Below are 13,578 nucleotides of genomic sequence, written 5' to 3'. Positions count from 1 at the left end.
AACTAACTAACTAACTAACTAACTAACTAAATAAATAAATAAATAAATAAATAAATACTACAGCCTAACTGGTGGTGGTGCAGTGGAGAGAGCTTCAACCTGGAATGCTGAGGTTACCACTCCCCTTGAGCACAGGCTCTCAGCTTGAGCATAGGATCATTTACATGATTCCAAGGTTTCAGGCTTGAGCCCAAAGGTTGCTAGCTTGAGCCCAATGGTCTCAGGCAAGCCCAAGGTCACTGGTTTGAACAAGGGATCTCTCGCTCACCTTCAGTCTTAGGTCACGGGTCTAATCCCTGGTCAAGGCATGTACAAGAAGCAATCAATGCACAACTAAAGTAAAGCAATGATGAGGTGATGCTTCTCTCTCACTCTCTTCCTCCCTCCTTCTCTCCCTTCTCTTTTTTCTCTCTCCCTCTTTTTTAAAGACTTTATTTATTCATTTTAGAGAGGAGAGAGAGAGAGAAGAGGGAAGGAACAGGAAGCATTAATCCCCATATGTCCCTTGACCAGGGAAGCTCAGGGTTTCGAACTGGTGACCTCAGCATTACAGGTTGGAACTTTATCCACTGTACCACCACAGTCAGGCTCTCTCCCTCAATAAATAAATAACCAAATAAATAAATAAATACTACAAAATTTCTTAATCTGACCACTGCTCCAACATGTAATAGTCAAAATCACATTATAAAATCCCCTTTGTTCCTCTACTTCTCCATCTTGACTTCATATTCCCACTGGTCCTCAGAACTCCTTTCACTCCCTCCTTACAGTCAATGTTATGGTGATCTACCCAGATAGTAACAGAGGAATACAATGGAAAGACCTGCACATCTCAGACCTTATTTAAGACAGTGCCAGAGTGCCCCTCAAACAACAGGGGAGACAATAATGACACCACAGGAAATTTTAGCCTCTGGTACCTACAGTTACAGTAAACAATACAGACAGACTCCTGTCCAGGTAAGCATAAACCTTCACACTAAAGGCTTATTTACCTCAGTTCCTTTTACCAGTACATTCAACTTTCAACAAAAATCTACAAGGCATAAAAGACAAAAATTACACTTTGAGGATACAGATCACAAACATCAGAACCAGACTCAGATATGGCAGAGCTATTGGAATGATCAGACCAGGAATTAAAAACTATGACCAATATGTTAAGGGCTTTAATGGAAAAACGTGGACATGTAAGAACAGGTGGATAGTAAAGCAGAGAAATATAAACTAAGAATCAAAAGAAAATGCTAGAATTAAACAACAATGTAACAGAAATGAAGAGTGCCTTTAACAGGCTGATCAATAGATAAGCATGGCTAAGGAAAGAATCTGTATACTTGAATAAGTGTCTAGAAATTTCCAAAACTGAAATGCAAAGGAAAAGAGAAAATAATATCTAAGAACTGTACAACAATTACAAAAGACGTAGAATACACATGAGAATACCAGGAGGAGAAAAAAGGAACATAAGAAATATTTGAAGCAATAGTGACAAAGAATTTCCCAAAATTGATAGACACCAAGCACAGAGGGAGGAAGTCAGAAAACACCAAGCAGGATAAATAAAATAAATAAAATTTACACCTAGGCATATCATATTCAAGCTGCAAAAATAAAACACCAAGAGAAAATCTTAAAGCCTGGCAGGGAGGGTAGAAGGTGGGAAGGGAGGGGGGGTCACCTTACCTATAGAGGAGGAAGGATAAGAATTACATCAGACTTCTCTTCAGAAAGCATGCAAGTAAGAAGAAAGTGGAATGAAACATTTAGCATGTTGAAAGAAAGAAAAACCACTAGCCTAGACTTCTGTATCCAGCAAAATTAACTTTTGAAAGTGAAAGAGAAATAAAAACTTTCTCAGATAAACAAAAATTAAGGAAATTTGTCACCAGGAGACCTGACTTGCAAAACATGTTAAAGACATTTTTTCAGAAAGAAGGAAAATGATATAGGTCCGAATTTCAGGTCTACATAAAGGAAGAACTTTACGGAAAGAATAAAGGTAAAATTAAAAGGAAGATAACTAGAATTTTATTCATGTCCAATTTGGGTACTTTGGGGATCTTCAACTAGATGTCCCATGGGCAGTTGAATATGTGGATCACCTCAGACCTTGGGTGGAGACAGGAAAGGATATGGGAACCATGACTCTAGGAAAAGAGATATAGCTCATGCAAACGGTAGTTTCACTAAAACCCTACAATGCAGCCAGGCCAGGTAACTTATTAGACCAACAAAGAGTATACACTGTGTGCCAGGTTCTGTACTTGGAGATGTAAATAAGTAGATACAAACTGTATAATTTTGTTAACTAGGGTCATCCCAATAAATTCAATTAAAAGGAAAAAATAGTCTCTGGCCAGTTTGCTCAGCAGTAGAGCATCTGCCAAGCATGTGAAAGTCCGGGATTCCATTCAGGTCAGGGCATACAGAAGCGACCATCTGTTTCTCCCCCCTTACCCCTCTCTCTTTCCCACTTTTCATAGCCATGGTTCATTCGAGCAAGTTGGCCCCTAGAGCTGAGGATGGCCTCTACTCAGGTACTAAAATAACTCAGTTGCCAAGCAATGGAGTAATGGTCCCAGGTGGGCAGAGCATCCCTGGTAGGGGCTTCCCGGGTGAATCCCAGTAGGGGCACATGCAGGAGTCTGTCTCTCTGCCTCCCTTAATTAAAAAAAATAATTATAGCCTGACCTGTGGTGGCGCAGTGGATAAAGCATCAACCTGGAAATGCTGAGGTCGCCGGTTCGAAACCCTGGGCTTGCCTGGTCAAGGCACATATGGGAGTTGATGCTTCCAGCTCCTTCCCCCTGTCTCTCTCTTCTCTCTCTCTCTCTCTCTCTCCCCCCCTCCTCTCTAAAATGAATAAATAAAATAAAATAAAATTATTAAAAAAATAATAATAATTATAAAAAATAATAATAAAGGAAAAACAATATTTTTTCCTGTTCTAATAAAACAGTTAGAAATAAGTAAACCAGGATGGTTGACAAGGAGACAGACGAGTAAAACAGTCAATTACATTAGGGTCTGTCTGAAGTAAGCACACAACAGAAATTCGAAAAAGGAAATTTTTATATTTAAAAATTTTTTAAGTATACAATACAGAAAGAGAGAGAGAGAGAGAGAGAGAGAGAGAGAGAAAGAAAGGAGAAAGAAAGAAAGAAAGAAAGAAAGAAAGAAAGAAAGAAAGAAAGGAGAAAGAAAGAAAGAAGCACATAAATTATCTACAGTGCTAGTGTCACCATCCAGAGAAAACCAGGTTAACAATCTGATGTATCTTTTCAACTTTTAAAAGATGGCGCCCTCTCCTGCTTTGTAAAAGAAACAGTTGAATTCTTAGTGGAAGCGATGTGCTACCCCGGAAGGCTTTGCAGTGATGGTTTGGGTACCGGGATTTAAGGAATCGTATTTCAGTGGGTGATGCTAATGGAGAGGACAAGCGGCATGATCCGGCTCCGTAAACTAGAATGCCAAGCCTCAGAGAGGAACGTGACTTCTATGCAGGCTCCGCAAAGAAAAGGCAGGCGTCGGAGGGCCCAAACCAGCCGTCAAGGTACCTAGCAACGGACCAATCAACCTGACAGAAAGAGCTTGGGGAAAATAGTGTGGCGGAAGTCAGTGCCGAACCCTCTGGGGCGTGGCCTTATGACGCAACGTCACGTTTCCCTGGGCCGACGCCCTATTGGTTATACATTACTCCCCTTTCCCCGGGCAAGAAAACCGGTCGCAGGAGCGGAAGGTGGTAGTTCTCTTGTTCGAGACGACCGCGCCGTTTGAAGCAGAGCGAACGACGTGCTGCTATTTGAGACGGCCAGATACTCTACTCAGGCTCCTGTCCACGTGGGAGACCTCCAAAATTCTGGTGGCCTATGGAAGGGCCCTGAGTCCGATCGCGGGATATACGGCCCCCACCGAAAAGTCAGCCGCTGAGGGCCACCGGAAGCTCCGCCCCTAGGTGGAGTCAGAAAGCCTTCTACTCAGAGGAAAGAACCCTAAGTACTGCCCCCGGGGCAGCGCCGGGGCCATGTCTACGCCCCCGGGGGCCGGTCCCGCTGCTTTGCGCTTTGCAGCTGCTGCCAGCTGGCTAGTAGTGCGCAGACGTCGCGTGGAACATTTCCCGCGAGTATTGGAGTTTCTGCGATCCCTTCGCGCTGCTGCCCCTGGCCTGGTTCGCTACCGCCACCACGAACGCTTGTGTATGGGTCTAAAGGCGAAGGTATTAGGGCCAGTGGGACTTGGAAAAGGTAGAAGGGAAGGGGTAGGTGCAAAAACCAGACCGGGGCAGACCATTTGGGGGTGGGACCGGTTGCAAAAAGGGAGCTTGCCCCAAAGTGGGGATTCTGAATTTAGTACCCTTCACAGATGGTGGTGGAACTGATCCTCCAGGGCCGGCCTTGGGCTCAGGTTCTGAATGTCCTGCATCAGCACTTTCCAGAGTCTGGACCTGTAGTGCGGGACCCCAAAGCTGTGAGTAATCCCTGCAACAGTTCCGCCCCCAGTTAACCCTTGGTGCAACAAAGTTCCTCCTCTTCCTAGCCACTGGATCTTGGTGCTCCCAACTTCTCTGCCTTCTGTACCTTCAACAGACAAAGCAGGATCTGAAGAAGATCTCAGAGGCACAGGAAGCTTTTTGCCAGCAGGTGAAGCAGCTGGCAGAAGCCCCTGTGGATTTTGCTTGGAAGTTGCAGGTGAGAATAGCAGATTTGGAAGCTATGATGTGGCTATTTTCTCTAGTCCTCTTCTGACCTGCTTTTTTCTGTTCTGCAGGAACTTGAACAAGAGTATGGGGAGCCCTTTCTGGCTGCTATGGAAAAGCTATTTTTTGAATACTTGTGTCAGCTGGAAAAAGCACTTCCTACACCACAGGCACAGCAGGTTTTCCTGGGGCGAAACCCAGAGGGCAGAGGGCAGGGTGGTCAGATCAAGGACTGTCGTCTTCATGCCTCTCTCTCTGCCCACAGCTTCAGGATGTGCTGAAGTGGATGCAGCCTGGAGTTTCTGTCACTACTTCTTTTGCTTTGAGCCAGTATGGTATGGACATGGGATGGCCACTTCCAGGTACCAGAATCATCTGGGAGAATTAGGAATTTAGGGCTGGAGTATTTAGCCTGAGACCTTTTGAGACAACCAACCCATTAGAAGGGTAACATGGTTCCTAGACACAAGAAACTGAGTCGATGCGTTACGATTGTTCTCTTTGTAAGGAACATTGTTTTCTTTTTAGAGTGCTCTGTTACTAATTCAATGGATGTGACAGAGCCCATGGAGCCCAGTCCTCCTCAGCAACCAAGACCAACACTCCACCATCCTCTGCCAAAAGCCACGCCTGGCCCACACCCTCCTCAGGGACCAGCCTCAAGAAAGCACCCAGAACCTCTGGCTGGCCACCACTTCAATCTGGCACCTCTAGGACAGAGAAGAACCCAGTCCCAGTGGAAATCCACTAGGGTAGGCCGCAAGGAGCGCCCCACAGTCATGCTATTCCCCTTTAGGAATCTGGGTTCACCAACCCAGGTCATATCTGAACCTGAGAACAGGGAGGAACAAGGGACACACGTGACGGTTCCAGCAGGTGATGTCACCACAAGAGCAACCTCCACTGTGAAGTCAAGGAGTTCATCCCAGACCCTGGGTGGAAGGGCTGTGAAGGAGAACCTAGGTGACTTGTCTACCTCGGAGCAAAAGGAGTGAGTGGAACAGTTGCTTCTCCCACTAGCAGTATATTCCTTGCTTACTTTCCCTTCACCTTATCTTCTCTGCTTGCTCCCACCCCAGGAATTGCTGGGATTGTCCCCTGGAACCCCTGAGACTGTCATTATCACCTCCTAAGGCCAAGAATCCAGGTAGGTATGCCAAGTCAGGAATGGATCAGACAGCCTCCTCTCTTGGGGCCTCTTGAGGACCTATGTTCACCTAGAAGAGCACTTTAACTCTGGTTTCCTTCATGCAGTGTGTCCTCCATCTCAGTGCAGCCCTGTCATTACCATAGGGGACTTGGTCTTGGACTCTGATGAGGAAGAGGGCGAGAGGGAAGGAATGGTGAGTAGGGAGGAACAGAAAGCTGGGGAAGGCTGGGGATGGGACAGAACAAGACAGAAACCCCCATTCTCCAGAATATTGAGGATTCAGGGAATGTTGATGATAGGATCTCCCTGCTCCCTTCTCTGCAGGAGTCTCTGGAAAACCATGAGAAGACAAAGTTTGACACCCTAATCCCCACCTTCTATGAATACCTCCCTCCTAGCCCCAGTGCTGTGTCTGTCCCTCCCCATGACCATGTAGACTCCTCTGATAGGACTGGAATGCCCTCTGCATCCTGCCTGTCTCCCTCCTCCTCACCTCTACAGGCAGTTTAGTGGGAATAAAATGGAAACCCAGGCTTAGGTTGCCTGAACACATTGCCAAAATTTGTAATGCTTAATAACTTTGGGTTTGTTAAAACACTGCTGGTGTGAGGGAGGGGAATTAAAGCTTTTGTAAGGTCAGTGTAGATCATTCCTTAGAAACAGAACTGGCCTCTCCAGGGCTAAAAAGAGCCCCTTTGCCCTTTTACTTCCTTTGGAAAGTGTTCAGATGTGCCAGAAAGATTACCAGGGCTGAGAACCTGAATGAGAAATTTCTTTTAGCTATTTGGAAAATATCTCTGTGTCCTGATGCCAGCGTATATGCTCTGTAAATTCTCATGTTGCCAGGTTACTTGGGAGGTGGCAGCACCAGAATGGAGATACTTCATGGGAAATGTAATCACTGTCCTTGACTCCACTGGGTCAGTGCCACCTCTACCTCCACCTGCCCAGGGAGCCGCACCCAGATGCCAGGCTTGTGCAAAGCCCCAGAATCTCTTTAGTCACGGGATCCCTCTTTATAGATATACTTAAAGTATGTAAACACTTCTGAGGTTTTTAGATATTCAAAGATACTATTTAATGAAGTTGGTTAGCAAAACATGATTCTAAAAGCCTACCTCCTAAGACCATGGCCATATATAAAACACTTAGGTATGTATCAGTATCTTTTCCTTTTAATAATCTTCAGGAGCTGCGTCCCCAGATTCCCATTTGGTGATCTTAACCTCATTTTCTCAGGCTGCCTTCCTTGCTTCCTTCCCAGTGAGAGTCCTGGGCATTTTGTGGGTGCAGATAGAGAAGTACAGCATCACTGCTGGACCTCTCAGGAGGAAGATGACCAAGTAATAGAGTAGCTGGGATGAGTGAGGGGCCTGCGTGGGAGGCCCTGTGGTGTAGCGCTGGTGGCTTGGGAGGGCAGAACTGCGCAGGCCTAGTTCACATCACTGAAGATTGGGTTCACCTGCTGGGTGACACGGATGAAGGTTGTTCTCCGGCTCAGCTCCTTCAGCTTAGCTGCTCCCACGTAGGTACATGTGGAACGGATGCCTCCAAGTATGTCTCGGACGGTATGTTCCACATCCCCTTTGAAGGGCACCTCCACTGTCTGTCCCTCTGAGGCCCTTAGGGGAGGAAAATTTTCCTTACCTTCTGGATTCCTTAAGCCCAGTAACTCTAACTCAGTCTCTAGCATTTAACCCTGTTCACTACTTACTCCCAAGAACCATACCATCCATCTCCCAGAAGCCCTGAGTTCTGCCACCACCCTACTTAGTCACATCTTCCAAGAACCCTTAGCTGCTGGGCCTCTGCACATACCTGTACTCGGCAACACCCCCAGCATACTTCTTCATGGCTGTTTCAGAACTCATTCCGTAGAAGAGCTTGTATCTCTTGCCATCCCTTTCAATGAGCTCACCACCTGACTCAGTGTGCCCAGCCAGCATGCCACCCAGCATCACGAAGTCAGCCCCTGCCCCTATCAATGAGGGGGAAAGAGACGAGTCTGGGCCCGGTGTCCACATGCCCACCCACCCTCAATAACTCACACCAAATTCTCAGCCCTAACAATTCCAGCATCTTAGTTTTGTGTCCCTAGCTGGTCCACAGCCCACACAGGCCTCTGCTCTGCCCTGGCCTCTATTCCTCAGTGAGCCTGACTTCTCCAAAAAATTTTAAAAAGCCACTAGAGATGCTCTGCCTGGCTTTTCTCCTTTTTGCTGCTTTTGCCGTCTTCTGGTCATTTCTTTTTACTGTGCCCATCTGCACAAGACTCACTTCAAGTGTTCCAGCTTTAGTGTGAGCAAAGATCACCTGCGAAGCTATAAAAAATTCAGATCTGTAGCTCCACTCTCCAGAGTTGGATTTTGAAGTCTAAGGTTTTAGACATTTACATTGTCCAATAGTCCAGGAAATGGTGCAGATGGTCCTGGCACAGATGATACGGACTTGGGACAGTCCATATCAGAGTCTCAGCTGGTTTACTCCATATGACACCACAGGCCCTAAAGGGCCCATGAGTTCATATTTTGAAAGAATTTGAACGGCTTTCTCAGCCTGATCCTAGACCCTCAAAGGTGACTCATGCTTTTCCATAGGATCCTCCTCCTGTGCCCTCCCAGTGTGCTTACCAAAAGCCTTGGCCACATCCCCAGGACAGCTGCAGCCTCCATCCTGCACAGTAAGAAGCAACTGAAGAGAGCATGGATTTCCCAAGCCCTCTCAGTGATGTCCCAATAGCCCACCTCAAAGTTGACAGGAACCCAGGAGTCCTGATCCACCCCTATCAGAGCTTCCATACCCAGCAGAAATCCAGATGTTTGGCAGCCTCATACCCTACCCTGCCCTTTAGCCTTACTGAAATGATGTGTCCTTTAAGGCCATGAGCAGCATCTGCACACTCCATCACTGCACTGAGCTGTGGATATCCCACTCCAGTTTTCTTCCGGGTGGTACACACAGAGCCTGAGAGGAAGGTGACAAGGATGACAGTGAAGTGCTCCATAGGGATTTGCCACTGAAGAGGTTGTCAATGGCCCCCAATGAGCCAACTTACCTGGTCCAATTCCCACTTTGATGATGTCAGCCCCAGAGAGGATCAGCTCTTCCACCATCTCGCCTGTTACCACATTCCCCGCCTGAGACAGAGCAATCAAAACAGCATCCTTAGGGTCAGAAACAGAGGAGGTTGTGTGCTTTCATATATAGCATGCCTGGACCAAGACCTTCCACCATTGTTACAAAAAAAGAGTACCTGGGTTCCCTCTACTGGGCTGTCTGAGAACATTTAGACTAGCCCAGTCAAAGGACCCTGCTTCCACAGTTGAGGTAAGGGGATTAGTGGCCAGTGTCACTGTTGCACTAGGGTAAAGCTGTGGACCAACTAAACCAAGGTTAAATCTGATTTACAGTGTATTTATCTCCCCCTCCCTAACATGAGACCCAAACATATCCTGCCCTTAAGCTGTTATGTCATAAAACCTCTCTGGCTTAGGGAAAGGGGTAAGACATGGTAATGTATGTACGCTAAATACCCATCTACATAGCTATACTCATTTCTGATGGACATAAAAGATCCCTTAATGCTGTGAAGAAAATGAGATCTGGTCATCACTCCCTTGAACTTGTAAAAAACATTGTTGCATGTGGTCTCTTTAATAGGACTGTAGTACCATGTCCATTTCAGTAGGTAGGTATATATGTATCCCAGGTGTGTAGAATGCATAAACACATCATGGTTTGGAGAGTGATCTCAGGAACACTGGATTTACAAAGATTGTATCACAAGGGTCAGAGATTGCAATGACCAATAAATATTTTAAGCCTGGAACCATGAATAATCATGCCACTCAGTGACATGATTCAGCAGACCGGGAAAGTCACAGTGCAGCAGAGGAAAATTCAACTGATGTAACAAAAATGGAGTGGCACAAAAGAGTGGAAGGAGAGGACTATACCAACCACTGGGTAATAGAAACATACCATGATGGTGTGTTCAGGAAAGCGCTTCCGTACATCCTTGACAAATTCAACAAAGTGCTCAGAGTAGCCGTTTGCCACATCCACGCATACATATTTCACGTGGGGAATAGCTTCCAGGATCTGTTCCAACTGCTCAAAGTCGGAAGATCCTGTGCCTGAGCTGACAGCCAGATGCTGTGGGAGAAACAAGGGCACTGGCAGGGAAGGCATTAGCCTGCGGCATGTTTCAAATGACTGATGAACAGCCAGCACGAGTGAGGAGGTAAGGGTTGACCCCCAGGAAGCCAAGAAAAGATTCCTGGAAAAATGGGATAAGGAAGGGATTGGGGAGGACCAGTATTACCTCAAGACAGTCAGGATTCTGGAGAGCAAACTCTTTCCACTGCTTGAGGCTGTAGTGTTTGTGGACAACAGTGAAGAGGGAGAACTGAGGAGAAGAAAGAGAGCCATCAGAAGGAAGAGAACTTTATTAGGGCCTCTTTTTCTTGAAATAGACTTTTATACCATTCTATCTGAGGGAGAAAAGGACTGAAGTCAGGAAAGGGAAACTGGAAAAACTTAAAAGGTTGAGCTGGGATTTTTAGTTCAACCATTAGTCTCCCTACAAATCCTAAGTAGGACTTTTTTTTAACCCTAAGTAATGTCAACACTCCAACCAAAGTAGTAAGTTATCTGGTTTGGATTCACCTGCCAGCACATAATATGCTTCTGACTAGTAAAAGATATTGGTGCCGTGGTACAAGCAGAAGCCAAGAAAGAACCATAAAGATGCTGGACAGAGCCAGTGTCCACATTGATTTAGCTCCTCCTATGGTAACCCAGTAGAAGACCTAACCTATTTTGGTATCTTCAATTTACCTGGAGTAACTCAGTAGGTAAATGATCACAAAAGGTTAGGCTTTAAGGTTAATGGAGCCAAAAAGGTGCTGCCCCATCCTTTCTCCATCTCCATTGCAATAAAGGACAAATTTTCTTGAGACATGCACTAACTGGAAAAGTTTACTTCATTCAGTCTATTTTAGTCAACCAAGTTCAAGAATATAATGACATTATTAGACTTATATTTCCTAGCTAAAAAAATTGCAAACAATATCCTAATATTTTGAGAAAGGTATTCAAAGGCCACTGTGAATGCTGGTGTTTGTGCTTTAAAAGTGCAGGCATGCAGATGACACAGCAGTTGATTAAGGCAGCACAAGTCTTGCAACTGGCAAGAAATCCAAGGAAGTCATAGGCAGCAGTAAGGAAGTAGTATTGTTATATATTCAATCAGAGATCATCATCAACACTACCTAGCTGGTATTGAATTCTGCTTTCTCAGCAACACTGTGCCATCAACATACTGAAAGAAAAATCACTCAAGGCCAACATACCTTGGAGATACACTGGCATAGTGTGGTATAAGCACAACCAATTACATACTAAGCTAGAGATCTAGAAAAATATGCATGCGTGCATCCAATCTTTTCATTATTACTGTGAGACTTTGCTCTATCACAAAAATCTAATTTCTTTAGCACTCATCAGCAGTACTGAAAAGCCAGTTTCAACACAGAACATTAAGACATTGCCCATAAGTTCCACGTGTTACAGCATATCTGTTAACACTGAAGTCAGATTCACCATTCCTCAACACGACAGGGCAGGAGGACAATAAGCAACAGCAATACAATTGTTCTAAAACAATCACTATCAACCTCAGAGAAATTACAACAGACATTCCACAAACACTTACAGCAATCAAAAATAGAGGGAGATGAAGTCCTTAAAGCTAACACAGTCACAAGCAGCAGAATCCATCAACCAGGACCATACGGATTAACCAGAAAAGTGCATATGTTCTCAGAGTGTCCAAAGTAACTAAACCTCAGCTACAAGTATAGAAGCAGGAAATATGACAAGAGTAGCATCTTCTATTTTGACAGTGAACAATAACCTGTATATAAGAAAAAACATGTCCCATTTTTTAGCACATCCCAGGAACTCCCAGGAACCTAGAAGAATATATTTTTTAAAAGGACAGCCATAAAATTAATAAGTTTCTCTCCTAGTTAGGAACTTTTGAATGCTCAAACTGTAATTAGTTTCTGCAGTAAAACAGTGAATGCTTAGTTTCCCAACAACTGGGTAACTGGAATGATGCATGTGATTTGGAGGAGGTGACCTGGGTGCTGGGGAAGTTGGCAAGGGATATAAACTGCTGGACAGCAGAAAAGGTTAAGTTTTGTATATGTATCAGAAAAAAATTGGGGCAAAACTTACAATCAAATCTCATTAACTCACATGGCTTTAGTACTGCAGAAAATAGTGAATAAGACCATCTGGAGTCTGGACTGTTAATTGCCAGAGTTGGCCTGCAATAGGGTTAGGGATGTAAATAACTGCAGCCTGCCTACATGGCTGGACACCGTTGAAGGAGCGGCATAAAAGAAGTCCTACCTTACAGAGAACCTTGGCCATCTCAAAGGTGCCCACAGTATCCATATTGGCAGCAATGATGGGGATCCCAGTGTATATCTGCTTTGAGTTGCGAAATGAGAAGGATCTTGTGAGATCCACCTGCAGATGTGAACAGGAAACTGAGCATTTACGTAATTCATCAAAACATATAAACAGTCTGACCAGGCAGTGGTACAGTGGATAGAGCGTTGGACTGGGATGCGAAGACCCAGGTTTGAGACCCCGAGGTCGCCAGCTTGAGCGTGGGCTCATCTGGTTTGAGCAAAAGCTCACCAGCTTGGACCCAAGGTCACTGGCTTGAGCAAGGGGTTACTCGGTCTGCTGTAGCCCCGATTAACCGAGGAATTCCAGCTCAGTCAAGGCACATATGACAAAGCAATCAATGAACAACTAAGGTGTTGCAACGCACAACGAAAAACTAATGATTGATGCTTCTCATCTCTCCATTCCTGTCTGTCCCTGTCTATCCCTCTCTCTGACTCTCTCTCTGTCTCCAAAACAAAACAAAAAAACCCATATAAACAGTACTGAATGAGGAAAAGGACCAGGAATCTTTCTCAGTCCTGATCTACCAGGGGAAGCAGGCCCACCTCACTTCGAGACTTAAGGGTACTGCGTTTGGGCCTCAACAAGACATCCTTGAAGTCCAGTTTGACGTCGTTGTCGATGTGAGGCATGGCGAGGGCCTCGGCGTCGCAACGAATCTGAAGGTTAGAAGGTAAGAAAAGACATAAAGGGGTAGCTGAATCAGTAACAAGCCTTAACGCCCTGGTAGGGCTGGGGGCAGAACTCATCTCCTCGCTTAAATTGTGGAAAGGCAATACATTGGTTGAGGCGTGGTCGGTCCCTGAAAACTGTCACCACCGACCCCTCCCACGGTTGCGATTACCCTCGGTGTCTCCATCCCACGGGGGGAGAACTGGAATGGAGTCGTGAGTGACCCTAAAAAGGTACATTCCTTATCCCACTACTCTCCCTTTTCCCTCTTACTGCAAAAAAGTAACGAGGTAAGAGGGTGACTTGGGAGCGAGAAAAAAATAGGAGTCCTATAACCAGTTTCCGGAATAGGGGTACTCACTTCCTGTCGCCGTGGCCAAGGTGACAGTTGACCGAAGTGCCTCTTGCTTAGCAACTAACCGTGCAGCCCCGCTGAGCCTTGTGGGCCACGCCAACAGGTTCCGCTACTTGCCGGCAAGAACGATTAACCGAGGAATTCCAGCTTCGGCGGAGGCCGTGCAAGGGCTTCTGGTTAACAGAGTTCACACACTGAGGTTGCCATTGGATT

At 45.6% G+C, this 13,578-nt stretch overlaps 2 protein-coding genes across 8 annotated transcripts; one reads left to right on the top strand and one right to left on the bottom strand.

Annotated features, from left to right (window-relative positions):
- The first annotated feature begins 3,719 nt into the window (after positions 1–3,719).
- On the top strand, positions 3,720–8,701 carry TINF2 (TERF1 interacting nuclear factor 2). Of its 6 annotated transcripts, none has more exons than XM_066344005.1 (9): positions 3,720–4,222; positions 4,369–4,473; positions 4,593–4,694; positions 4,774–4,872; positions 4,968–5,037; positions 5,231–5,693; positions 5,782–5,849; positions 5,957–6,045; positions 6,177–6,400. In XM_066344005.1, exons 1-9 carry the CDS (start codon positions 4,031–4,033, stop codon positions 6,360–6,362), a joined length of 1,374 nt encoding a protein of 457 aa, XP_066200102.1. In that variant the 5' UTR covers positions 3,720–4,030; the 3' UTR covers positions 6,363–6,400. The 6 variants fall into 6 exon arrangements, with proteins under 6 accessions (XP_066200102.1, XP_066200100.1, XP_066200101.1 ...); XM_066344003.1 differs by having other exon boundaries at positions 4,968–5,064; XM_066344004.1 differs by having other exon boundaries at positions 4,774–4,881.
- GMPR2 (guanosine monophosphate reductase 2) lies at positions 6,906–13,566 on the bottom strand. Of its 2 annotated transcripts, XM_066344009.1 has the most exons (11): positions 13,372–13,566; positions 12,884–12,997; positions 12,273–12,392; positions 10,177–10,260; positions 9,834–10,007; positions 8,908–8,989; positions 8,710–8,816; positions 8,483–8,525; positions 7,671–7,830; positions 7,315–7,474; positions 6,906–7,173 (listed from the first exon to the last, which is right to left on the bottom strand). In XM_066344009.1, exons 2-11 carry the CDS (start codon positions 12,968–12,970, stop codon positions 7,162–7,164), a joined length of 1,029 nt encoding a protein of 342 aa, XP_066200106.1. In that variant the 5' UTR covers positions 12,971–12,997; positions 13,372–13,566; the 3' UTR covers positions 6,906–7,161. The 2 variants fall into 2 exon arrangements, with proteins under 2 accessions (XP_066200106.1, XP_066200105.1); XM_066344008.1 differs by having other exon boundaries at positions 6,906–7,474.
- Positions 13,567–13,578: the final 12 nt, after the last annotated feature.

The sequence above is a fragment of the Saccopteryx leptura genome, chromosome 6, assembly GCF_036850995.1.
Source record: "Saccopteryx leptura isolate mSacLep1 chromosome 6, mSacLep1_pri_phased_curated, whole genome shotgun sequence".
Lineage (NCBI taxonomy): Eukaryota > Metazoa > Chordata > Mammalia > Chiroptera > Emballonuridae > Saccopteryx > Saccopteryx leptura.
Note: the sequence above shows the minus strand (reverse complement) of the source record. Positions and strands in the feature narration are given on the sequence as shown.